This window comes from Vicugna pacos, chromosome 11 (assembly GCF_048564905.1).
Source record: "Vicugna pacos chromosome 11, VicPac4, whole genome shotgun sequence".
NCBI classification, from domain to species: domain Eukaryota; kingdom Metazoa; phylum Chordata; class Mammalia; order Artiodactyla; family Camelidae; genus Vicugna; species Vicugna pacos.
The window spans coordinates 41,450,159-41,477,169 of NC_132997.1; the positions used below are offsets into that span (position 1 = coordinate 41,450,159).

Consider the following 27,011-nt stretch of genomic DNA (forward strand, 5'->3'; position numbering starts at 1 on the left):
AAGTACACTGTGTAGAAGGGATTTGTGGTCACGTGTTATTACATATTTTATCTTTTACCACATTTTGCAATATCACAGTACTATAATTATATTTATTAAAGCCACTGTGGAGTCTATTATTTAAAAAAAATTTAACTTCATTTAACTTGTTCTTCCTATACTCATCTGATCAGAGTCCCTCTCTTCTATACCTATTGACATCCCAGAATATAGTTTTTGGAAAATGTTGCTTAGCTTTTCTGACAGATAACTAATCAACCTCAGCTTAATCATTCCACGGACAGAGATTGCTACCTCCATGTAATTCATTCCATTTTGGACATTCTAACCAATAGTCTCACAAAGCTGAAATTTAAAACGCATAGATAGTTTTGCTGTCCAGTGAGATCCCATTTATTTATTCCTCCAAATGACCCACCAATCCAGCTATGAATCTCAGAGTAGTTTTCTGAAAATGTCATACTGTTTCATACATGGTTTTATACATGCTGTTTTTTCCATCTGAATACTTATCCTTCTATGGAAACTGATCCTCTGCAATTGCTACAATCATACCTATCAGTTCAATAGTAACTTTCCTCATACACCACTGTCCTAGACAGAAACCTGCATGCTCCTGGAGTCCTACATACACTTCATCAGGACACCTATCATTCACCGTGCTAACAACGCATCGTAACTGTCTACACACCTGTCTCTCCTACAGGCTCAACACCTTGGCAGCAAGAGTATTTACATCTTTTACAACTTTGTACAGGATGGAAACAGCCCAAGAATCTTCTACCTACCTGATAACTGCAATGATTCTAATAGAGCTCAAGCACTGCAAAATCCTATTTATGGTCCTCAAAACTATGCACCAAGAGGCCATTACCAATCTATAGTTTTCACCTCTCACACCATCTCCAAATTCATCTCAGCTCGAGAATTTAGAACAAAGCTCAAATACAGATTCTCAATGAGTACATGTTAAATGGCTGAATAAATCTTATAAGCAAAGGTTCTTTGTTAGGCTTCTAAATTTTCGTAAGTTGGCTTTAAATTTACCTTCTTATGAACCAACCATCAAAGATGTAGGAAGCATAATCTCCCTTATTAGCAAAGACGACTACCTTTACATCAGATTCTTGCCTGATAATACCAACACTCTAATGTCCATTCCTTATCAAAAGTCCAGATGTGAGAAACAGAACAGCTAAAATAATGCCTGGGAGGATATGTACTCCACACATTCTTCCAGATCTTCTAAATTTTATTCCTGCATCAAATTTTACCAGCAGAAAGATTGTTATTGGACCTTATTGTTTCACAATCCACTGTAGAATCGCCTTTTCTCACTTGGACTAGAGTTCTTTGTAGCATGAATTAAAGAACACAAATAAGAAACGAAGAATTTATCACTATTTTTACTTTGAGAAGCTGCCTGAGGCCTGCCCACTATATCATGAAGTATTCTCCTTTTAAGAACTCATGCAACCTCTTACAGGTTTCTGTCTCACAAAAGCACATCAGTTGCTTTTATCAACTGAAGAGAAACATATCCTTTATCTTACGTATGTTGTAAATCTTGCTACAAAGAATCTCAGAGCCATCTTTTTTCTTACTTCAAGAACTACACAGTGCTTTAAGTCTCCTGCCTTCCATTATTTCTATATCCCAATTTTATTATTTGTATTGTAAATGTGCTCCAAAATGACCTCAAATCCCTAGGCGAATGAGATGAGAGAGTAAAAAGGAAAAAAATCAATAATAACAACTGCCTTTGGGTGCTACAGTAAGCTAGACACTGCTCCTGGCACTTTTATTCCTGATTCTTGAGCACTGAGACAAAGGTATAATTAACTATGCTTTACAGATGGTGAACAGAAGTAGAGAGGGGTTAAAAAAGTATGTGAGCTCACAAAGCCAAACTGTGTAGGGTCAGGGTTTGATCCCAAATTTGCATGACTACATAACCACATTACATATAAGGCCTGATCAAACTAAAGACTATGCGATGCTTCAAAACAAAAAAGAATTCTAGCAGAGCATTAACATTTTAATTTATTGTATAAGCAAAAGAAGAAAAATCACTTGGCACTAATTTTATTTATTAATATATTAAAAATAATAAACTTTAACAAAGTCACATTTGATGAACTGGAAAACACACCAAAATTTAAAGTCCAAACAGCAGACATAAACATTTATATTCATGACAAAGCTAATGAAAAAAGACTTGGGCCAAAAGAAACAAATTAGACATACTATTCTAATTAGTACCACATATAACTTGAAATAGCTTTTGGTGCCTCTAAAAACCAGACAAAAAAAACAGTTTTGGGGATCGAGGGGAAAAATGATTCAAAACTAATTAGAAGACAGAAAATGTAATTTAAATTAGACTCACCTGCTCAAGTCACTTTTTCCATGGTGATGATAGTGGTCAGGATGGCTGAGGTGGTAATGCTCCTGTCCACTCCACCTCTGGGGTGGCCTTTTCCAAAATCCTTCCTGAGACTGCCGAACATTTCTGTCTGATCGGTCAAAGCGGTTCATATTGTCACACTCCACTGGACAAATTCAAAAGCGAAACACTATAAACACATACACACACTCTATAAAAGTTAACTACTTATAGCTTGATAATTAAATGCTGCTGAAAATATAAAAGTAATATTTTAAAAATACCAGCCATTTATGTTAGCTAAGCACAAAAATCAAGATTTCCAGAAGAAAAATAACTAGTTCTTTTGTTGAAAACTGAACTTTGTATTATTCAAACTGAAGTAAATTACAAAACTTTCACATCACAGTCACTTAGGTAGCAACAGTCTCACTGTTTTTAAACAAGCAAATTATCCTTGAACCAACATTATACATTTTAAACACCCGTAATCAGTTTTAAGTGGTTTTCATCATTATCACTAGTTGGCTCTGACTCCAGAATGAAAATGCCAAGAAAATGTAGAAGATTTTTAAGTCTCGCAGAGAACTCATTTGTAAAAATGAGTGCCATAGTTAATTGTCACTGATTTCAAGAAGCACAAATTAACTTTTCATCACAAACAAATCGTATTTTTTTTAAACGAAGCTCGCAGTTTTAGAAAGTAAAACGCTTCAATCTGCCAGTAGTAGAGCTTGTTCAAAAAGTCTAAAATGCAACTGAAAACAAAGCCAGTACTTTGCAGCCACAAATAGTGCACTCCCTGAAATCTAAATGCCACAAAACATGAGAAGAATCTCTTTGAAACTCCCCAAGCTTCTCCTGCACTTACCCAGACACTTCTTCCTCACATATCTGAGCGCTCACCAAGAGAGTCACTTTGTACAAGGGAGACATTGTCGCCTGCTGCCTACTCAGACATAGTTGCATACAAGGCACTGACAAACAGGCCTTCCTTCCTGCTCAACTCCCAGCCCTCCCTGTGGGAAGCGAGCCCAGTTTACCCTGTGACTCCATCTTCGCTCAGTGCTTACATAGCTACTGAGTTAGGACTGTTACTAAAAATACAACTAAACACTAACCCAAGCCAGGAAAAGGAAAGGTTTCTCTAGTCTGAAAATTATTGCATGAGAAAGTTCAAATCCTGCACATTCAGAATTCCATGTGAAAAGAAAGCTTTAGAAATCAATGTAATCCTCCTCAATTAAAAAAAAAAACTCATTTAAAAAAATTCTTATTTTTTTATTGAAGTGTAGTCAACTTACAATGTCATGTGTACAGCAATGCAATTCAGTTATATATATACATACATACATTTTTTTTCAGATTCTTTTCCATTACAGCCTATTACAAGAAATTACAGTTCCCTGTGCTATACCATAGGTCCTTGTTTATCTACTTTATATATAATAACGTGTATCTATTAATCCCAAACTCTTAATCTATCCCTTCCCCGACACCTTTCCCTCTGGTAACTATAGTTTGAGAAACTCATTATTTAAATAACTGTTTTCACTTAACCTAAACCTGAATTTGATATATGAAACTGTTTCATTACAGTATAACAGATTAAAAACAAACTTCTCCACTCAAAAAAAAAGGCTGATACAGTTAAAGTATAGACATTCAATTTTCATATACACTGAAGTCACTAACATATTACTTGAAGATGGTAATAATTTAAGTAAAGGTTTTAAGAGACATTAAAATTTTATTTATTAGAAAATTTCCATGAGAGAAATCAATTTTGGGGGGAAAACTATAGGTTTTATAGTTTAAAAGTTTTTAAAGAGAAAAATTTTATAGAAGACATATCCTGAAATTATTTCAAACAATTTCTTGTCATCTTATTGGGATAAATTAAGATATATACTTTTTTATTAAAGTGTAGTTGATTTACAATGTTGTGTTAGTTTCAGGTATAAAGGTGACTCAGTTATACATATGTGTGTGTGCGTGTGTGTGTGTGTGTGTGTGTGTGTATGTTCAATTATAGAAAACCTGACTGTTAGATAAATAAAAGCATGGTGATCATTATACTGAAAAAAATCAGGAGTCGAAAAAAGATTGTAGAAGAAAAATAAATTGAGAAATAATTCGAGGAAGGCTTAAAACTGCTTTTAGTTCACATATGCATTTCACTCATAGACAGTTCCTAAAGTATTTCTACGTGGCATTAAAAGGTTACTTTAGTTTAAGCAACTCTATATAGCTGAAAGATAATCTATATTTACTTTTAAATATGAATTCCTATTTCTTTTTAATTCATGCAGGCAAAATTACACTCACTCCCCAAAGAAGAAATTCTGTAGCAAGAACCCGATAAATAATGAGGATACCGTCAACACCGTGCACGCAGAGTAATAAGAAATAAACTAACCAGGAAAACAAGCCAGGAGATGGGGTTAAATACTGCAGGAAATTACAATGCAGAAATTCATGTGTTGCTTTTATATTTACTAAAGATTGTTGGTACTACACACAGGCTCCAAATTAAAGCAACTTTACTGAAACGTGAACCATGGGCATCATGGCAAATAAGCACTGGAAACAAACATTTTCCATGACCACAAGAGACTATTGTTAGAATTAGGATAGAAGGGGCTTAAACTCTGAAAGGAATGACTGCTCCAAGACTCTAAAGGAAGGAAGGGTCCTGCTGGTACTACTACCTGAAGCACCCACCAATCATGTTTGATATACTTTAAAAGGCTACTAGGAAGAGAATGCAAAATAACATTAGTGGTGGTTTCTCAGAAAAGGCTAAGGACTCTCTGGCAGAACAAAAGAAACAATATGGAAAATAAAATGGAAAGCCAATAAAATGACAAGATGGAGTTAATTTAAAACCAGTTTTCAGACCCAACGAAGGAACAGGACAAACAAGACTAAGAAAGGAAATAAATCCTTTTGAATGTGTAATACCATAGGAAAGGATGGGGCAAAGCTAAAAGCATTCCAGTTCAAAAAAAGTTTTAACCCAACATGCTGATCAAAACTATCATATACTAGATCTGACTTTAACTGTGAGTTTAGGAATGGAGAATAAAGAAAGGCCTGCTGAAGAAGGTTTCTAGCTCCAAAAGTAAAAGGCAGAGGATTTTAGTAATTCTTTTACTATGAGTAGGAGATAGATAGTATCAGGACTTCAACCCTCTGGAGAAGGAGAGAGAATCTAAGCTTATTGAAGGCTGTGAGACATGGAGATACCTATGTCTAATACACCTCATACCCATTTCTTCTGATTTAATGAAGGAGCAAACTATTATGTCAAAGGTAACCTAGATTCTTTCTGGGATAACTTAAAGTCCTAAGAAGAACTTTAATGGATGACACAGGTAAGTATTTCTGTCTATTACTAACAGTTGGCTATGAAGATAGCAGTTAGAAATTACACATCACAAAAGTCTGGGAAAAAAATGAGCCCGGCAGGAGTTACAATCTGAACAGGAAAGCTTTTAAATGAAATTTGAATTGAAAGAAGAAAAGCTCATGTTAAAAAAAAAAATCAGGAACTTGTTACTAATAATCACAATTAGTACTGAGAAAGAAAGATAAATTTCCGGAAGAAAATACAGTAACCAGAAAAGTGGTCAAGGACAATACTACTGACCTCACATGACTATATCCCAATAAAATATTTAGCAAAAATATGGGCTTAGAAAATATAATATGAAATAAGTGCAATATAATAAGCAGCATAACTGGGTGGAGTAGGATTCAGGAAGTAATTATAAAGACATCTTTCTCAGCAGAGAAAAGTTTAAAACAGAACAAGCAGATGAAAGAGCACATCTAAGAAAATATACACTATGGAATTTTCATAAACCCTGATGGTGACACTATGAATGTGTCAAATGCTAGACTTTAATCTATAGGCAATGAGTGACCATTAGAAGTTCTTGAGCAAGACAATAAAGCAATACAGCTATGCCTTTGATACAACAAAACTGTTTATTCGAGAGACATTTTAGGACAAGAAGGGAGCAAATCTCAAATACTCACTGGTCTGCTAAAAAGAAATCCAGATTCCACAATTGTATCCTTAAGAGATTCCTTGACCAAGGTAAAAGAAAAATAAAAAAGAAAATGATCTCTCTTTTTAGATTCTCCCAAATCACAATTCAAATCTAAAGTACTTTCTCCTTTTATTCCTCTTCCCTCATTCTATGCTCCATTTCCCTCTGTCCCCACTCTCCCTTTGACCTCCTCTCCTACCCCTCAAACTGGCCAGAAACTTTAAAAGCTCTATACTTCTTAAAGTTAACTTTCCTTCAGAAGAAGGGAAAATCCCCTGAAGGTTGATTTTCAGATCTGGTCTCATTCTGAGATGAGATCCATAGTTACATACTTTCTAAGGTCTAAACAAGACTGGGAGAAATTTGTAGAGGAATTTAGAATAGTTTTAGGAAGTTATGCTGAGGAATTTAGAGTAGTTTTGATGATCCAGGCCCCAAGACCTATACCAATTAGTTCATACATTAGAGGAAACTCTAGGTGCAAAAAAACAGAATGGAAAAAGCACAGTGTATAAAACTTAAAGTTGACTTAAGAACCCATGACTGTGTAGAGGAAGAAAGTTTTTCTCAATTTTCTTAGAGTCTAAAAATAAAACTGGCAACAGATTAATGGCAGAAAAGTATACAAATTTATTTAACATAATATGTGACATGGAGGCCTTCATGAGGAAATGAAGACCAAAGAAACAGGTAGACCTGTGTATTTTTACGCTAGGTTTGATAAAGAGTGGACAGTCGAGGAGGAACATGACAGGTTAAGGAGTATGAGAAGAGTGTGGTAAACTGGGGGAAACTTGGCAAGGTCTGTTAGGATCTTCTTGATCTCACTCTGTCTTCAGAGATAAGGATGCTTCTTTCCTCTAGTATGAGGAAGGCATCTCTCACATGAAGGTTTTATGACCTGTTTCAGGGAAGATGGGTGAGAAGAGGAGGAAGTCAAGCGCGACTCTCCTGCTTCTGCCATTTTCTCAAACTCCTTCAGCAGCAAAGGAAATCAGAAGTTAGAAAGGCCTTTCAGAGGCTATCAACAAAGTCTTTTCTGTGAATTCAGATTGGCTGTCGCTCAGTTCTGTAAGCAAAGAAAGAATAAATCCACTACAGACTTCCAGGATATACTAACACGTTTAGATAGCATTAAGGAATAGACTCTGAAAGAGATGTGACCTCATCACTCTCCTCACTTTCTGTGAAAGATTTTAAGGCAGAAATTGGGTAAACAGCCTCATTGCCAGACTTCCAGTGCTTGGAAAGAGTCTTAGAAAAAGGAAGAATAAGACTCAGAATAAAATGATGTCCTTCACATATAACAAGTAGATGCCTCGATCCTGGTAGATTAAAGACTGGAGGAAGGAGTCTCTTAATACTCTCATAGTTACTATAAATAGTGGGGCATTGAAAAAATAAGTATCTTACATTGCCTAAGAAATAAAAGAGAAAACATAAAGTAGGTGGTTAATCAAAGTGTTCTTAGGGGGAAATCAAGCACCTAATTTCTGGTTTTACCCTTAAACTCAAAGATAATTTTTTCTCAGCATTGTAATATATTCTTGATATAGGCATTAAAATATCAACTTTAAACCCTGTGATTATTACATATCCTCCCCTCAGTATCACCAATAACCCAGTTGGAGTTATCGGATTGTAGATTATCTCCAATAACTCAGTTTCCAAATCCTAGCCCAAAACTGCCCAAGAAACATTTGACCAACAAACATTCTTTCCTCATCTGTGCTACCACATATGCTACCTTAATAAGTAATGACTGACTACACAAATGCAACTGCCAGATAAATATTCTCCTCATTGCCTCTTCCTTGAAATCCCCCTCTCCTATTCATAATGAAGTCACAGCAAACTTGTGTCCAAATCAAACCCAAACTGAAGATCTCTACAAGTGCCAGTCTTCTTGTTAACAAAAATTCCACTGATACTGGCAGAATTAGTGGGGCTGAACCCACCAAATCCAGAGTGATCCCTCCAAAACTCTACCCAAACTTGCATAATGGCCTCAAAAACCAGAAGCTGAAGGGAACCAAAACCAATAGTCAAAGTATATTAGAAGACACCTTCAGCCTTGTACCAGTCTTTCTGACATTCTTATCCTCTCAATCAAAAAACTCAGCAGAAGTGGGCACAGTCATTCAGGACCTCAGATCTATAAAGAGAAGATTCACTCCCTCCTTCCCATTAGGACCAAATCTAAATACTGTTTTATCTTTGGTGCCTCTGAAGGCTACCTATTTCAGATGCAGGTTCTGCTTTCTTCAGTGTTCCATTAGCTCACAATAGTCAGTAATTGTTTGCTTTCTCCTAGGAAGATCTCTAATATATATGAGACGTTCTACCTCAGGAGTTCCTGCCTACGTTTTACAAGTCCCCAAGACCTCAAAAACTTTCAATTTCCTTTTGATTCTTTTACCTAATACATAGATAACTTTTTTTTGTGTGCTCTAAAGATGAGGCAGGGCTCGAAGACCAATTCCGTCTCTCTACTTCCTGTTTTAGCTCAGAAAGGGTATAAGGTTTCCAAAGAGAATTTGTTATAGCTGTGTCAAAGTGAAATGCATTATCTAGGATGTAATTTACTCCAAGGAGGTAAATCCCTCACTTCTCATTATCAGCCCTTAAAACTTCACATTAAATCTCCTGGATCATCAAGTCTCATTATTTTTCCCCTATAATCGTTAATGGTTTATGCTTTTCCTCTGTGGTCTGTAATATTTTTCCATTTGATCTTCCAGGCCACTAATTCAGATTTCAACACCAGCTATGTTTCCTGTCATCTATTGAACTGTTCTGTTGGGAAATCTTTTATAATAAGCTCCACAAAGCACTGTGCTGCAACTGAATCTAAGTGTTCTCAATATTACCTCTTTGGGCCATTCTAATCCCTCTGGTCCTGAGAGTTCTGCTCTTTTCCTAGGTATTGGCTGTGATTTTTCTTTCTCAGTTGACTAGAACTCAGCACTGATTTGCTAAAGTATCCCAAGTGACAGCAGAACCACAAGAAGGTGCAATGGTCTCTATCCCTGCGGTAGAACAGACATTGTTCTCAGCTCTACACTCTGTCCTTCAATACAATTATACATCCAATGTCTTTAGCCGCAGAGCTTCTTACAGTGAATAGAGTATACTTCCCAGTCCCAATGGTGACAGGCTTGGCCTATAACTTGCTTTGGCCAAGAGAATGTGGGAGAAGTAACAGTGTGCTGGTTCTAAGTGAAGATGTCAAGAGATATCATAAGCATGTTTCTGCTCACCCTGTTGTCCTTCTGCCATCTGCCATGAGCATGGAATAGACCTGAAGTCAGTCCCAAAGCCTGAGCTGTCCCAGCTAATTCAAAGATCCATAAATGAGAAAAAAAAATGTGTATTTTGAAAGCTACTGAGAGTGACTATTACATAGCATCCTGGCAACGGGAAAAAATGGGGGGAAAAAAAACCTGACTAACATGACAAATGTGAGCAGTAAGCAGGCTCCTAAAACCTCAGTGAAGCACTACAACAACCAACCAGCCTCTCTGAAATATCTTTTGCATTTTTCTAGCATCATCTGTAAAAAGGACTTCACCACTCTCTTCACTTTACCCCTGGCCCGTGGAAATCCAGCAAATGTTGACTGACAGGATCCACAGCTCTCTGAGACGCTTCTTCCCAGGGAGATCCCCATTTCAACCCTTGCCCCAGGGGCTTTCTAGGCTGGTTGCTGGTTCCTGATCAGCCTTTAAGACAGAAAATCCTACAGATGCTATGGCAGTGGGGGCAAGAGCACCCAGGACCCCCTTGCACATGGATTACCTAAAGCCCCACTCCAGCACTTACTGGGATCCAGAGAGGAAAACAGACTGGGTTTGGGAATAAAAAGGACATAATGATTCATTCAGGTTATCATTTTCCCAGAACTGATTTTTTTTAATATTTATTAACTTAATGATTCCCACTGCTCTTTCGTAAGTCAAATGATATCTCTGTTTCTCTAAATGTATTTTTTCTTAAAATCAAAATGAGACAAAAGGAGGAAAAATTAGACATACACAAAAGAAGAAAAAGGATAAATCCTATCTACCACTTACTGTATGATATAGGTATATAATATTGGGTCATACAGAATTCTATCTAAGACCTATAAAGTCAGGGTTTTTACATTTAAATAAGTTTACAAATGAACTTATTTAACATCACTTAATATTGATTCTGAGTCTGAAAAGGCTACCTCCATGGACATTAGGAAGTCTGTAAATAACAAATATCAAATAGGATACAGTCAAGTAGCTCAGCTATACACTTTCACAAGTTCAATACTGTCCCCACTAACCATTTTCGAGAGGTGCATCCTCAGGTAGATCCACATCAAGCATAAGGTCATCATCCTCAAGGTCACATGATTCAAGATTATTCAGGATATCCTGTGAACAAAAGCAAAAAAAAATGCTATAACCTAACTCAATGTTATCATTAGATTTGAACATCACTACATGAGAATCTGATTTTACTCAATGTTTGTGTGGTTAAGTACAGATTTTAAAGATAAGAATTTTTTAATGAAAAAAAAAAAAACAAACCAGGTTCAACTGGTTTACCTGGTTAAGCTATTTAAATAGCATCCTTTTCTGTGTCTTCTTCCCCACCAGTAGATTTTACTTTTTATTTTTAAAAACTTACACATTGCTCACTATCTGCAAGATATTGTTCTAAGCACTTTACAGGTATTAATTGATTTCTTCAGACTTCCCTATGATTTAGTGACTTGTGCAATCTCCATATTACAGATAAACTAATGCACAGAAAATCTAATCCCTGGCCAGAACAGGATGTGAACACAGGAGGTCTCCTAAGCCTGTGCTTTAACAACTTCCCTGGTAACGAGTCCCTCCTGGCTTCTATTTGCAATCTTGTTAGTTATCACCTATCCTTAGAAAGGTAGTGTTTTGCTTTTGAAGACTCTTATTCTGAAGTCTAAATAATGAAATGAACGAAAACTAAGTTTAAGGTAATGAACTCAGTTTAACCTATAGCCCACTAGTGAATCTCTCCAATCTAAGAACTGATCCAATACTGCAAGACCTTGCCTTAGTGTATGTAAGTAGAAAGATCACAAATCCACAAACCTTTAAATGGGACTGAGAGATTACAGTCTTGAAAAACTCTTAAAGAAAGGGAGTATATACTTTATTACAGACAATGTGAATAAAATTAGAAGTGCTCCTATACTGGATATTCCATACAAATCTTTCCAATTTTGTGTTTTTGGGCCTTCCCTCCAGGATCCACTGAGAACTAAGAGTAATTGGAATAATTATTATTATTTAAAACAAGCTAATAACTGCATAATTATTTAACTACGGCATAAGAAAAAAGTATTTTGCAGAACTTCTTTCCATCAAGAAATATTTGCTGTCCTTAATATAGTCTTCCTAAAAAAATCAAGAGAAAAAAATGAATATGAAAAAAAAAACTGGCAAAGGCCATAATGAACAATTCACAAAATAAAAATAAAATAAACAACCAATAAATATGATGTAGGAAAGACTATTAACACACAAATGTGGCGCTATCATGATTTAGAGGAATCTAAAACTCATCTATACTCCAGATAGGATTAGATTCATACAAACCTTCTGGAGGCCAACTGGCTAAAATTTAGCTAAAACCTTTTCTTAAAAGGCAAATTCTTCCCTCCTAAGAATGTATCCCTTAGAAACAGATGAATGCAAAAACTATTATGTATAAGCATGGTTATCATAGCATTGTACAGAATGGCAAAAACTAGAAATAGGCTAAATGCTCAACAACAGAAAAATAGTTAAACAGGAAATATAGTCATACAACAGAATATTATGCAGTCCTTAAAAAGATAATAAAAATATTATTAGACATGGAAAGATGTTAATTGGGGAAAAATACAAACTAGTTTGTTTCTAATCTTTTGCTCTTTAAATAATGTTCCAGTGAATCCCTATATATCAACATTAAATTGAAATAAATCTACATATCAAGTTGATGGCATAACAGTCAGACTATTTCAAGTGGGAAAAAAATTCCTCAAACCATTTTCAGTAATTATACTACAGATGGTAAAATGGAGAATATTCTGAGGTTGTTGTATATACATGGGTATAAATGAGTTATACTGGTGTTTGCCAAAAAAATGGATTCTCATCTTAAGAAAAAGAAAATAAAGATGTAAAAAACAATGAAATTAAATAATTCTGTGCTATGTTCTTGAATGTAAATGGGAAATATCAGTATGAACACAAGATTTTTTCATCTTAAAAGAAAAAATACATTTCTTCCACTGAAAAGGCCTAGATGTTAACTTTAAAAAAAAATTAAGACTCTAAAATAGCATGTACAGAATTACCCATTTTATGGGAAAAACTGCATAATACACATAGGAAAAAACTTGGAAGAAAATCAAAACATAGGTTAACTATTTTAGGATTATGGGTTTTTTCCTGTCTTTTTTTATTTGAGTTTTTGTATTTTTTCATTTTCTGCAATAAGCATTATGATTTATATAATTTACCCCGCAAAATCACATCCTCTATAAAAACATTCAGCTATTCGTACGTATGTGTGAAACAAGGTGATGCTGGGTACCCTAGGCCAAATCCAACAACTAAAGACACAGTAAAGAATCAAAGGCAATAGAACCTCATTTTCTAAATCCAAAGTAGGGCTTCCTGAGAAGTACGAGTCAGCACAAGAAGTACTGCCGTGACTTCCAAAAAGGTGCTCAACTTTTTAAACAACTAACTAAACTCAACATTTGTTTTGCGTGGTTTTCTGCAGGTTTCACTTTATAATGAAAGATTTAAAAACACAGTCTTAGAGAATGGGAATGAGCCTGCTCTAATGAATGCAAAAGGGGTGGAAAAAATTATGATATCATTTTGAGAAGTTACTAAGAAAGCTCAGAGGAAAAGGAAGGGGAACAGAGTTAGCATTAGTTACAGGGAGGGAAAACCATCCATATTTATGCTCCAAGTTAATGCTCATCAATAAATCATTACATACGATGTTTCAGAAATTTATCTAGACACATGAAAGGATGCTCTGCAAAATGGTGGGGAGGAACCAATTATATATGCACAATATAATTCCATCTTTAATGCTGTAAAATACATTTAAGTATTTGATGATGATAAAGCAAAGAATTATTATTTTCCATTGTGTGAGATAATGTGCTTAGGCTCTTTGTATTCTTTTTTATTTTGATTTTTTACACTTCTTTTTTATTTTATAATAAGGATGCACCACTTTTATAATAATTAAAGCTTCATGCTGAAAAAATGTCTACCTCCCTTGGCAACAGCAGGGACGTTCAAACCGCACAAACTTAGCCTGCATGTGGGAATCCTCAATCCAGCCCGTCCCTTAACCACAATGATAACCAGAGCTGCCTACCCCTTCCCTCTTCACTCCAGCCATTCTGCACCAGTTTGGGTGCCTGTCCTGGTGTTCCCAGAGAGTCTCATTACATGAGTAATAAATCTTCTCACATTCTCTTGGTACATGTGTGGCACCATCTTTCTGGACACCTGAACAAATTTGGGGGGAGGGGAATTGATCCTGCCCTTCTGGGTGGCAACCGTAAGACACACTTTCAAAAATTCAACACAAACAAAGACCAATATATGCGAGGCACAATTCTGGACACGAGCTATAGGCATGTAAAAAGACAATCCTGATCTTTCTTGAGAGTTTAGCTGAACTACTTCATGATATGGTTGCCCTGGCATCCATTTTGTGTGGCCAAGCAGTCAGCAGGAGCCTTGAACTGAAACTAGCCCCTCCCACAAGCACATGCCCTGGACAACAGCCCCAGAATCACAAGCAAATCCAAGTTCCTAATATGACTTCTCCAGCAGGTCTTGCGAACAAGTCTCTCTCCTGCCTCCCAGGGCCTTCCCCTTGCACAACGTTAGATAAGACCCCCGCGGAGCTTACCAAAACCCTGCACTTTTTGGTTTGAGTTGACCAATCAGGTCTTAGCTCAGGAGCCTCAAAGCACTCCAGCTATGGACCCTAACAATAAAAGCACATGCCCCCGGTTTGACAAGAGAGGCAGTGCTGAGTGAGAAGACTAGATTCTAATATCTGTCTGACACAGCATTCATTTTTATAGAAGGTCTCTATTTCTCCAACATTAGACTTTGAGAAGAGTTGTATCAGATACATTATTAGATCTTTCAGTAACGGTTCAGGCAAAGAGATAAGAAAAAATTAATCTATTATAATTTTTCTTCACCAGTTTACAAATCTGTCATCTGCACAGACTAAGAAAGGCACTATTATAGGAAGAAAGGAAGCCATGTAAGCATGGAGATTGCCTAACGTGGGAAAGAGTTGCTGTTTCATGTTTGTGATGGCAGGCTCTTTCTCTCACTGGCAAGCCTGCATTCCTTGGGAGCCAACATCCACATACACCTGTTTTAGTTGGGAGACCATCTAGCAAAACCACTACCTGGGAGTGTGAGTGTGAAAACCTAAATTTGTATGCTCTCTGGCTTCCAGAGGCTTCCCACAAGCCTCTCTGGAATTAAAACCCTGACTGAGCACATTAGCAGAAGTGCCACAGAACTTCCTTGGCCTCTGAGAATGCTTTTCCATTCAAAAAGGGTGAACTATGAGATGGTGGACTAGTGCTTCCTTCAACAAGTTTCTCCACTAATAAACTGGAGAAAGCCTAAATGTTTTTGACAATGAATGATACCATCACTAGAGTTTGTATTAATCACCATTAATCACCAGAGATAAACGAAAGGCCTGAAACCATAGAAGAAGAAAACATAGACAGTGCTCTGTTTCACATTAGTCTTAGCAATATTTTTTTAGATACGTCTCCTCAGGCAAGGTAAACATTAGCAAAAATAAACAAACAGGACTACATCAAACTAAAAAGCTTTTGCACATAGAGGAAAACTCTCAATAAAACAAAAAGTCAGCCTACTGAATTGAAGAAAATATATGCAAATGATACATCTGATAACAGGTTAATATCTAAAACACAAAAAGAACTCATATAATTCAACATCCAAAAAAAAACCCAATTAAAAAATGGGCTGAGGACCTGAACATTTTCCCAAAGAAGACATACATGTGATGGCCAACAGATGCATGACAAGATACTTAACATCACTAATCATCATGGAAATGCAAATCAAATTTCACACTTGTCAAAATGGTTATTATCAAAAAGTCAACAAATAACAAGTGTTGGCAAGAATGTGTAGGAAAAGTAACCCTCATGCACTGTTGGTAGGAATGTAAACTGGTACAGACACTATGGGCAATAGTATGGAAGCTCCTCAAAAATTTAAATACAACTACCACACAATCCAGAAATTCCATTTTGGGGTATTTTTCCAAAGAAAACAAAATCACACCTTTGTTCACTGCAGCGTTATTCACAATAGCCGAGACAGGGAAGCAACCTAAGTACCTATTCATATAGAGGAATGTTTTAAGAAGGGGTGTGTGTGTGTGTGTGTGTGTGTGTTAAAATACTAGCCATAAAAATGAATGAAATCTTGTCATTTGTGATAATGTGGTTGGAATAAGTCAGAGATAGACATATACCTTTATGATTTCCCTTATATGTGGAATCTAAAAAAGAAAACAAATGAACTAACAACAAAACAGAACAAACTGGTGGGTGCCAGAGGGAAAAAGGACTTGGTGGGTGGGAGGGTTGAGTGAAACAGGTAGGGAAGGTTAAGAGGTATAAGCTTCTAATTATGAAATAAACAAACCATGGGACATAACGTACAGCATAGGGAATACAGTCAGTAATATTGTAATAACTCTGTATGGTGAAGATGGTAACTAGACTTACCGTGGTAAGCATTTTGTAATGTATAAAAACATCAAGTCACTACACTATACACCTGAAACTAATATAATACTTTAAGTCAATTACAAAACAATTTTTAAAAAATCAGGATTGTTTTCTATACACCAAAAGGAACAATCCAAAAAGAAAATTTCCATTTACAATTGCATCCAAAAGAATACCTACAATAAATTTTAAGTAAGGAGGTAAGACTTGTACACTGAAAACTACAAAACACTGCTGAAAGGCTAAAGACCTAAGTAAATTGAAAGACATTTTGTGTTCATGAATTGAAAGAATTAATATTGTTAAGATGGTTACTACATAAAGTGGACTGTATTTTCAATGCAATATCTTTCAAAATTCAAATGGCTCTTATTGCAGAAATGGAAGAGTAAATCCTAAAGTCCACACGGACGTGTAAGGGGCACCAAATACCAAAAACAGTTTTGAGGAAAAACAACAAATTTAGAGAAGGGCTCACTTTTTAAAAAAATTTCTTTACCATTATTTTAATGCATTTGAAGATTTACCTACATTAATTGGGAACAAAGAAACAAAAATAAACATTTCTTTGTTCTTCATAAATAACTAGAGGGCTCACTTCTTGATTTCAAAACTTACCTTTATTGTCAAGCAATCAAAACTACATGATTACAGATTATTATAGTAATCAAAACAGTGTGCTACTGGCAGAAGACATATCAATCAGTGGAACAGTATTGAGAGAACAGAAATATATATACAACAACATCCAACTGATTTTTGACAAGGATGCCAGGATTATTCAATAAAGAATCATCTCTTCTTCAAATGGTGCTGAGAGAATTGGATATCTACACGCAAAAGAACCAAGTTGGACCATTACTTTACAACATATACGGTAGCCAAAGCAAAATGAATCAATGGCCTAAATACAAAACTAAAACCATATATATTTTAGAAGAAATTCAGGGCTAAATCTTTATGACTTTGCATTTGGCAATGAACTCTTGGATGACGTCGGGGCAGAAGAAATGAAGGAAAAATTACACTGGATTCATCAAAATTAAAAACTTTTGTACACATTATCAATACAGTGAAAAGACAACAGGAGTGAGAGAAAATACTTGCAAATCATATCTGATAAGAGTCTAGTATCCAGGATATATAAAAACACAAACAATCCAATTTTTTAAATGAGCAAAGGACTTGAATAGACTTTATCTGAAAAAGATACACAAATATCTAAGAAGCACATGAAAAGATGCTCAACATCATTACTTATTTGGGAAATGTAAATCAAAAAAATAAAATGAAATACAACTTATATTCAGTAGGTTAACTATAATTAAAAAAGAAAAACAAAAACCAGAAAGCAAATGTCATCAAGTATGTAGAATAAACGGGAAGACTTATACATTGCAGGGAGGAATGTAAAATGGTGCAGCTACTGTTAAAAAAAAAAAAAAGTTTAGCAGCTCCTCAAAAGTTAAATACAGAATTATTACATAACCCAGCAATTCACTCCAAGACATATACCCCCTCGAAAATTTAAAGCAGGTATTTAAACAATACACGTGTATGCCTGTTCATAGCAGTACTATTCGTAACAGCCAAAAGGTACAGACAGCCCACCCTGTCCTACGTCCATCAATGGATGAATGGAATGTACACATGATAGAATATTATTCAGCTTTAAAAAGGAATGGGCTCCCGATATATGCTATAAAAATGCACATGAACCTTAAAAATATTATGGTAAGTCAAAAATCCAGAAACAAAAAGTTACATATTGTGTGATTCCATGTATGAAAAACCCAAAATAGGTAAATTCATATGGGCAGAAAGCAGACTGATGGTTTCCAGAGGTTGGGGAGGAACTACTTAATTAATGGATACTAGGTTTACTTAGCGGTTATGAAATGTTTTGGAACTAGACAGAGGTAATGGTTATATAATATTGCAAATATAGTGTCCCTGAAATGTTCACCTTAAAATGATTAATTTTATCTTAGATTAATTTTACTCAAGAATAAAAAAAAAGCTTTTGAAAATTAAAAAATGTTGCTCAAATACCTAAGAAAATTACTTGTACATTTAACCTGAGATCCAATATCACAAGTCTATATATCTATTCTCGTAATATACAAAGACAAAGCTCTTTATTAAAAAATTATTTGCAATAGCAAAAGCACAATGTACATGCTTAGAAGCTGAGGGTGGTAAATACATACATATTTGCTTTTTCTTAAAAAATGGAGCAATAAAAACTAACTTTAAAATATTGAACAAATATCTCTATTTTCATACTCCTTCCTCAGCTTAGCCTCTGTAATATGCTATTCTTATGTCAAGGAGTCCCAGAAAGTTCTCTTCTACACCTGGCGACCCTCTTACTCACTCATATACATAAGGCCTTAGGTCCCCAGAGGAGAAGAGGTAAGAGCCAACGGACCCTGTCTTTTCTGTCAATCTTAGAGTGAACTACCAAACCACTGACCCAGGTGATTCGAGGTCAGTTTTCTCATTTTCATCTTTGCTTTTCAGCTTTTAAAAGTTCTCCAAACTGGGATAAACAGAGTGGTGTTGTCAAGGCCCCTTCAAAATCGCAGAACCAGTGCTGGCTCCCACTGGTACACTGAGTCTTCAACAGGGCTGCATTAACACCTCTGTTTCAACCTCATTAAGTCCAATGCATTCATCTCGTTCCTTAATAAACATCTACCTGTGATGGAGAAAATCCCTTGGCTCTCCTCTTCTGTTTTCCCCTCTTTTCTTGTTAATGACTCTTTTTCTTTTCTTTCTTTCCTTTTTTTTTTTTTAGTATCTCTAATACGGAGAAGGGAAACTGAGACAGCAAATCTGATAAGGTTTCTCAGACAGCTGCTTGGTTTTACAACAGTATAGTTATATGATATAGTGTCCATGTATCGAGGCCCCTTAGTAACAACAGTTATCATCATCCGTTTATGAGGCATATTCAGTAGATGAATAACCCAATCATCAAAACGTCAATCAGCATGGCTTGCCATAAAGCGTACAACATCTTCATCCATGGTGTTCCGCTTGGCATTTACAGGAGAAAGACAGTCTCTCTTCTCAGGCAAACAGACTTTACATCACATTTCATGCAGTCCATCAGGCTACCTGCTCCCTCAGGTACCCTGCTATGGACAGCCATCTGTGATTGTTCTACAGTGAGCTGTGGGTCCTCTACCAATCCAAACATTCTCTTCCACTCTGTAGCATTCTAAACCAAAGATACTGCCCCTAAATAAGTCATTCTCGCAATTCATTTTAGTAAACACTCTTCAGGAAGCTGATGACACAGATCCACACAATAAGACTTGGCACTATAAACCCTGGTTTCAGTAGTTTCTTGGTTTTGTCCTCTCCCTAACTGGACTATCTTTCTGGTAACCAGAGGTTATAACAGTACTGCCGGTTGCCCTAGAATAATCCCATTGGGAGTAGCTTTAAGGCTATTGATCACAGATCAGACTGACTGAAATCTTAGCTTGGCCCAGCATCAGGATCAGCCCCAGGACTCTGTATTACTTTCATTTTAGCTACTACAAGTAACAGTAACCAACGGGTGGTACATTGTTTGTTTCTTACTATTCTGCACTTCCTTCTGTATCCAGTGGGCCATCTCACTGGGGGTTGTGTCTCCCACCATTTCTAAATTCTGCTCCATAACTTTGGCCTTTAGTAATGGATCACAGCACAGCTGCAGTTCCGTATCATGAGTGACTAGACGGCCATCTAAGAATCAAAAATTCTTCATCCCCAGTCCTTTCATCCTTTCTCTTCCCAAATCACATGTTCCAGTGAGTCAAGGTTGATTTAGCATATTCCACTTTTTCTTCCACAAGAGTGACATTAATTCAGACACGACTGGCCAAAAAGCTCAGGGGTTCCCAGGCCCCGTACGTCTGGCTAACTGCCTACGAATTTAGAGATTCCTGCTTCTTCCTCAGGTTAATTCACTAGAACAACTCACAGAATTCAGGAAAGCACTAAACTTTATGTTTACAGTTTTACTATAGCAGAAAGAAGAGGTACATGACCAGCCAAAAGAAGAGACACACAGGGCAAAATCTGGGATGGCCCCAAACATGAAGCTTCTGTGTTCTCTCCCCATGGAGTCAAAACAGGTCACCTCCTCAGCACACTGAGTAATGTGCAGAGAGTATAGTTACCCAGGGATGCTCACCTGAGATTCAATGTCCAGAGTTTCTATTGAAGTTTCATTACAAAGGCATGCATGATTAAATCACTGGACACATGACTAAACCCAACCTCCAACCTACTTCTCTGGCTCCCCAGAGGTTAGACTAATAACACAGGGCTCAACACCCCAACCTTCTAATGACATGCTTGGTTTTTCTTGCATGGCCTACTCCTACCATGAGCCACCTTGTTAGCATAAACCATTAGGGAAATTCCTAACATTTGGGAAATTCCAAAGATGTAGAGGCTCCCACGCAGGAACTGGGAACAAAAGCCCACTGAATTCTCTATTATACAACACAAGACTTACTCTAAGACATAACAGGACAATAATCAAGACAAAATGCTACAGGGAAAAGAACACACACATAGATCAACAAAATAGAACAGAGAGCTCAAAAGTACACCCACACATGTATACTCAACTGATTCTGACAAAAAAGGAAAGACAATTTAACACAGAAAAGATAGTCTCCTCAACAAACAGTGCTGCAACTCTTATTAGACAAAAGTAAATGCAAAAAAATTAACCCAAAATAATAGGTGTTATAAACAAATTAACTCACACTACCTACAGCATGATCTGTGACAGAAAAAAAATCGTTAAGTTGAAATTTATTATAACATTTGCTCTGTGAAAGACACTTTTAAGAGAATGAAAAGACAACGAACAAACTGGGAGAAAATACTTGCAAAACACATATCCAATAAAAGACTTAAATCCAAAATACACAAAGAACTCTGAAAACTAAACAGTAAGAAATCAACTAAAAGGGGAAAACAGATCTAAACTGACATTTAAGATATACAGATGACAAGCATATGAAAAGGTGCTCAACATCAACTGTCATTAGGAATTGCAAGTTTAAAACAATAATGAGATATCACTGTACCCCTATGAGAATGTCTAAAATCCAAAACACTGGCAATACCAATTGCTGGTGTGGACACAGAACAACTGGAACTCTCTCTTACTGCCCATGGGAATGCCAAATGGTACAGATACTTTGCACAACAGTTTGGCAGTTTCTTACACAGCTCAACAGTCTTACCATGTCATCGAGCAACTGCACTCTGGTATTTTCCCAAATACAAACAGCAACAAATGAACCTAACAAGATTACAAATAAGTAACACAACCACACTGAAGGGAAGAAGAACTAAAAGAACTAAACCTAAGAAAATGTGGAGAACAGTATTTTGACCCTACTATAAGGCTAAAGTTAAAACAGAATGGAATAGGTAGATAGATAGATATGAATATATATCTGAATCACTGCGCTGTGCACCAGAAACTAACACACTGTAAATCAACTACTTCAATTAAAAAAAAAAAGGTACATAAATATTGCAAGTCAGTAAATTTATTTTTCATGGGGTATGGGTTAGCAATTCTGAAACTGTGTGTTATAGATATATAGATATAATAGTTATATATATAAGTTTTATATATATATAGATTAATAGATATAATATTTATACATATACATACATACATATACTAGGATTAAGTAATTAAGTAAATATATTATTAATAAGACCCAAATTTCTCACTTTCCCAGAAAAGTGCTAAAAATAAGGAAAGGGAAAAAGGGCAGACTGAATTCTATGGTATCAGACTGGAAGCAAAGGTATCAGTATGAACTCTTGTTCTTTAATATATTAATAGATGGATACAGAAATAAATATAGATGTGTATATACATAGAATTCCTAGCTCTGTTTCAATGCCTAAAAACTATTATACCCCACTAGCAACTAGCATACCTAGCCCCTAGATCTTGATTTCAAAATACCATGTTCAATAAAATTCCTCCTTGGAGAAATGGTGATTCCCGGGCTGGAAGAGGGAAAATACAAGATGAGTCTGGAAATCTTGTACTGCCAGAAAATAAGAAATGCACAAAAAATAATGGCATACCAGGACACAGGAATCAACCTGAAGGGGCTCCCAATGGTCAAATTTGGAACACTTTGAACAAAATAATGACAATAATGGATTATACATGTACAGTAAAATAAATATCCATGAGCCCACACTGATATAAATCATTTTAAATAAACCAACAAATAAATACAGAAAACAGACAGCTCTCCCTTATAGAATTCCAATTAATAAGGAATCGACAGATATAAAAATTAATGGGCAAAACTGCTTTAAAAATAGGATGTTTGCATAAAGTATCTGTCCACAAGACACTTATTAATTATAAAGGGAAATACAGTGACTTTGCAGTAGAGAAACCTGGCAGATAGCACCTTAGTCAAGTGATCAAAATCATAAACATCATCATGGAGAAAAGAGAACCCTCCTACAGTTAGTGGGAATGCAGTTTGGTGCAGCCATTGTGGAAAACAGTATGGAGATTCCTCAAAAGACTAAAAATAGTCTTATCATATGACCCAGCAATCCCACTCCTAGGCATATATCCAGAAGGAACCCCAATTCAAAAAGAACACCTGCACCCCAATGTTCATAGCAGCACTGTTTTCAATAGCCAAGACATGGAAACAGCCTAAATGCCCATCAACAGATGACTGGATAAAAAAGAGGTGGTATATTTATACAATGGAATACCATTCAGCCATAAAAATGACAACATAACGCCATTTGCAGCAACATGGATGTCCCTGGAGAATGTCATTCTAAGTGAAGTTAGCCAGAAAGAGAAAGAAAAATACCATATGATATCGCTCATATGTGGAATCTAAAAAAAGAAAAAAGAAGACAAATGAACTTAAATATAAAACAGAAATAGACTCACAGACATAGAGTGCAAACTTGTGGTTGCCAGGGGGAGGTGGGTGGGTAGGGACAGACTAGGAGTTCGAGATTTATAGATACTGACAGGTATATATAGAATAGATAAACAAGTTTATACTGTATAGCACAGGGAAATATACTCAAGATCTTATAGTAGCTCATAGTGAAAACAGAATATGAAAACAAATATACGTATATTCATGTATGACTAAAACACTGTGCTGTACACCAGAAATTGACACAACATTGTAAACTGACTATAACTCAATAAAAAAATTAAACATCATCAGTAATAACATATATTGAAATCATGTACTCCCTGATATGATGTACTAAAAAGAAGGGTACATCACTTTTGTGGCATTCTTATGAAAAATGCCTAATCACAATGTAATAATGAGAAAACAACCCCACACTAAAGGTTGTTTTACAAATGATCAGTATTCTTCAAAAGTATTGATATTATGAAAGCAAGAAAAACAGAGGACTGTCAAAATGGGGGAGCCTAAAGAGACCGGACAACTGAACCCAAGGTGGGATCCTGCATTAAATTCTAGATCAGACAAAAAAGACATTAGTGGAAAAACTGGCAAATTTCAAGTAAGATCTTCAGGGTAGTTAATACTGTATTAAACTTAATTTCCTGATTTTCACAATTGAACTACGGTTATATAATATGTTAACATAAGGAGATGATAAGTAAGAAAGGGTACACAGGAACTTCTTGTATTTAAAAAAAATTTCTCTATAAAAATCAAGCTATATCATATATCCCACCTGTGGGAAGGTAAAACATTCTTATTGGTCACCTTCAAATTAGCCAGGAAGTCCTTTCACTACTAATAAAGAAATCTCAAACCAAATAGGTATATTTAGGAAATTAAAAATTTTCCAGCAGAGAGAATTTTCAAAATAAATATTCCCATTTCTTCCAGCACTACAAGTAAGAAAAGGGGCAAGAAATGCCAGATGGAAGAAAAAAATTAGACTTTCAAAACGGAAAAGTCTCATATCACTTGACGCAATCTCTTACAATGACGAACACTGGTAAATTATGCCGTATGAAACACTAATTTTATAGCTAGGTCTTCCTGATGGTTGGTCTAATGTTCTCGTGCTGTTTTCTACTTCACCATATACTAAAAGGTAGATTCCACAGACCAACTTTCCATCTGCGCTTCCACGCAACCCAACTTGAACTATCAAGTTAGCAGCCTCTGCAAATATAGGCTTCCTGACTCTTAAAACTGGGGAAGGGATAAAAAAAGATTGGAGGAATATCACCTAAATGTCACGAAAAATTGAAGAGCCTAAAGGCAGTACATTCTGGCTTTTGTTCTAACTACCACAGGACAATAAAACAAAATTGCCTGAGTTGAAATATATTTACTCATTCAGGATAGAACAGCAACTTCAATAACTCCTGAAATTCATCCAATTAATGAAAAGCATTTAACTCCTCAGCCTCAGTGTCCTCACTAACCATAACTAGTTTATAATGCTATCTGATCCGGCTCACAGAATTCAGTATTTTCTTCATAAATATTACTAATTATGCATCAACTCTATGGCAAGTATGCTAGGTGAAAGGGTCTTGATAGTGAAAAAATTACTTTTTTTTCAAACAAACTACTTTCAAAGTCACTTTTTCTCTGAAACACAGGCTTTGACCCAGAAGGAGTTTAGATAATCCAATAATTCCTTTTTTATTAAAAAAAATGAAAAAGAAAAAATGCTCAGAACACTTTGCTCATGGTCCCAACACAGACAGGAAGGATGCATAAAGATATGGAATACAGATACTGATAAAATATTTATATTTGTCTTATACTATTCTAGAATCTGATTTATAAAAACCATTTGTCTTCTTGTATTGAGATACAAGATTCTTCTTTCTTTTCACCTTCTGAATTCCACAGCTTTGTCTCTAACCACTCTCTACTTCATACTTTATACTCTTTGCAATGCTGATATTCCCCTTGTACATCATGATTTTGTCATCCCTCCATGTCACTGTACACACTACTTCATATGCCTAAAATGCGTATTCTCTCCTTTCCTAGACCAATTGGTCAACTTTGTATCCATTCTTCAAAACTCAGCTTCGATGTCACTTCCTCTTAGCATACCAAGCATACCCTAACACAGCATACATGGTATCACTCATAAAACTATACCATGATTATCTATTTATATTTGCCTATCATCCTACATTTTGAATTCATTAAGGACAAAGACAGCCTTGTGTATATTCAGTAACTTCAGTTAACAGTAAGCCTGAGATGTAGCAAAAGCTTAATAAGTAAGTACTGAATTGAATGTCATATTAAATAGATTTGACCTACATGAAACAACATACAGTGAAGAAAAATATTATGTTTGAAGGGTCACAACAAATATATATGACAAATTTAAACTTTTTTTAAACCCAAAAGTTACATTAACTGGCCAAAAAGAAGCTATGCTAATAATTAAATACACATGGAAGATTCACTAGTCTGGCCAAAAAAAGTGTGAAATTAAGAAAAATTTAGTTTCCTCTTCTCATTCTGTTCCCTGAACTATAAAATAAACGAGCTTGGTTAGATCCCTTCTATGCCTTTGAGTTCTGTATTCTGTATCAGAGCATACTGAAAGTATTAACATCAGTTTGAGATTTTCATTTACCTATATTAGGACGGTCTCAACTTTCCATAAGCTGCCCCTCCACTATCACATGTATGCTACCGTCACATTTTTAGTTACCTGCTTGCTATTATGACACGTGGTACCTTAGAAACTTACTTAGTAAATTATGTCACAATGTGTATGGAAAAAATATTGAATATTGAACATTATACTTAGTTTAAGTGCTTCTACTTATCTTGAATTAAATGGTATGTCATCATGGCACCCATTTCAACAAGTATACATTAAGTCCTTATTTAGTGCCAGAAACCTGAAAGAATGATGAGAGAATATGAAATATCAACTAAATTCAAGACACATAGTAGGAACTGGAGATTAAAAGCAACTAGATAGATCTGTATAAAGTGAGAATAGACCATGGAGAGCAGGTCAAGGAGTTTAGATCTGACATTATAAAGAATGGAAAAACCAGTAAGAAAATAAACAAGTCCAACTGGCAATTTAGGAAGATTTTGGCAGAATGAATTAGAGCACCAGTACTAATCATAACTTCTAAAAGTGAGGCGGTGACACTTTTCTCCCCTACAGTCAATAGGGAACTTCATCAGTTGTACTCTCGAAACCTATTTTCCAAATTGATGGCCCCTCTACCTCTCCACTCTGCCACCACTTCAGCCCAAGCAGCTACTATCCCTCACTTTAATGACAGCTTAGCATACTGTTGACCTCCTTTTAATTCAATCTTTATACAGAGCATATTTTAAAAATATAAATTGAACTATGTCCCTTTTCAGCTTAAAATCCTCCAACAGCTTCCCTTCAATTCTTAGGAGAAAGAGCCACACCCTTTGAACCCCATAAAAGCTCTATTCAAATAGCCTCCTCGCTCCTGCCACTCCTCCCCTTTCTGTCAGTGCTCAGGCTGTACCGGCCTTCTCATAGTTCCTCAAACACTCCATGATCCTGTCCTACCTCAAAGCATTTCCACAGGCCATTTACCAAAAACACCTAATGTTCTTCCAATTTACATACACCCTTTTTACCTACTGCATCCCTGGGCCAACTTAGCCTAAACATCATTTCTTGAAAAAGCCTTACCTAACACCCATACCAAACCAGGTTTTTT

The 27,011-nt window shown here is 35.9% G+C and overlaps 1 protein-coding gene across 7 annotated transcripts in view; it reads right to left on the reverse strand.

The window, feature by feature from the left end:
• Nucleotides 1–27,011, reverse strand: part of CCSER2 (coiled-coil serine rich protein 2) — a 120,659-nt gene that overhangs the window by 53,580 nt on the left and 40,068 nt on the right. For 3 of the 7 annotated variants that reach the window (XM_072971186.1, XM_072971187.1, XM_072971188.1), the window contains 2 exons: nucleotides 10,760–10,850; nucleotides 2,390–2,552 (listed from right to left, as the gene is read on the reverse strand). In XM_072971186.1, the coding sequence (XP_072827287.1) occupies nucleotides 2,390–2,552; nucleotides 10,760–10,850 (254 nt within the window). Of the gene's footprint in view, nucleotides 1–2,389; nucleotides 2,553–3,257; nucleotides 3,388–6,430; nucleotides 6,450–10,759; nucleotides 10,851–25,924; nucleotides 25,993–27,011 lie in introns of those variants that run through there. The other 4 variants (XM_015246910.3, XM_006213094.4, XM_072971189.1 and 1 more) reach the window with 3 other exon arrangements.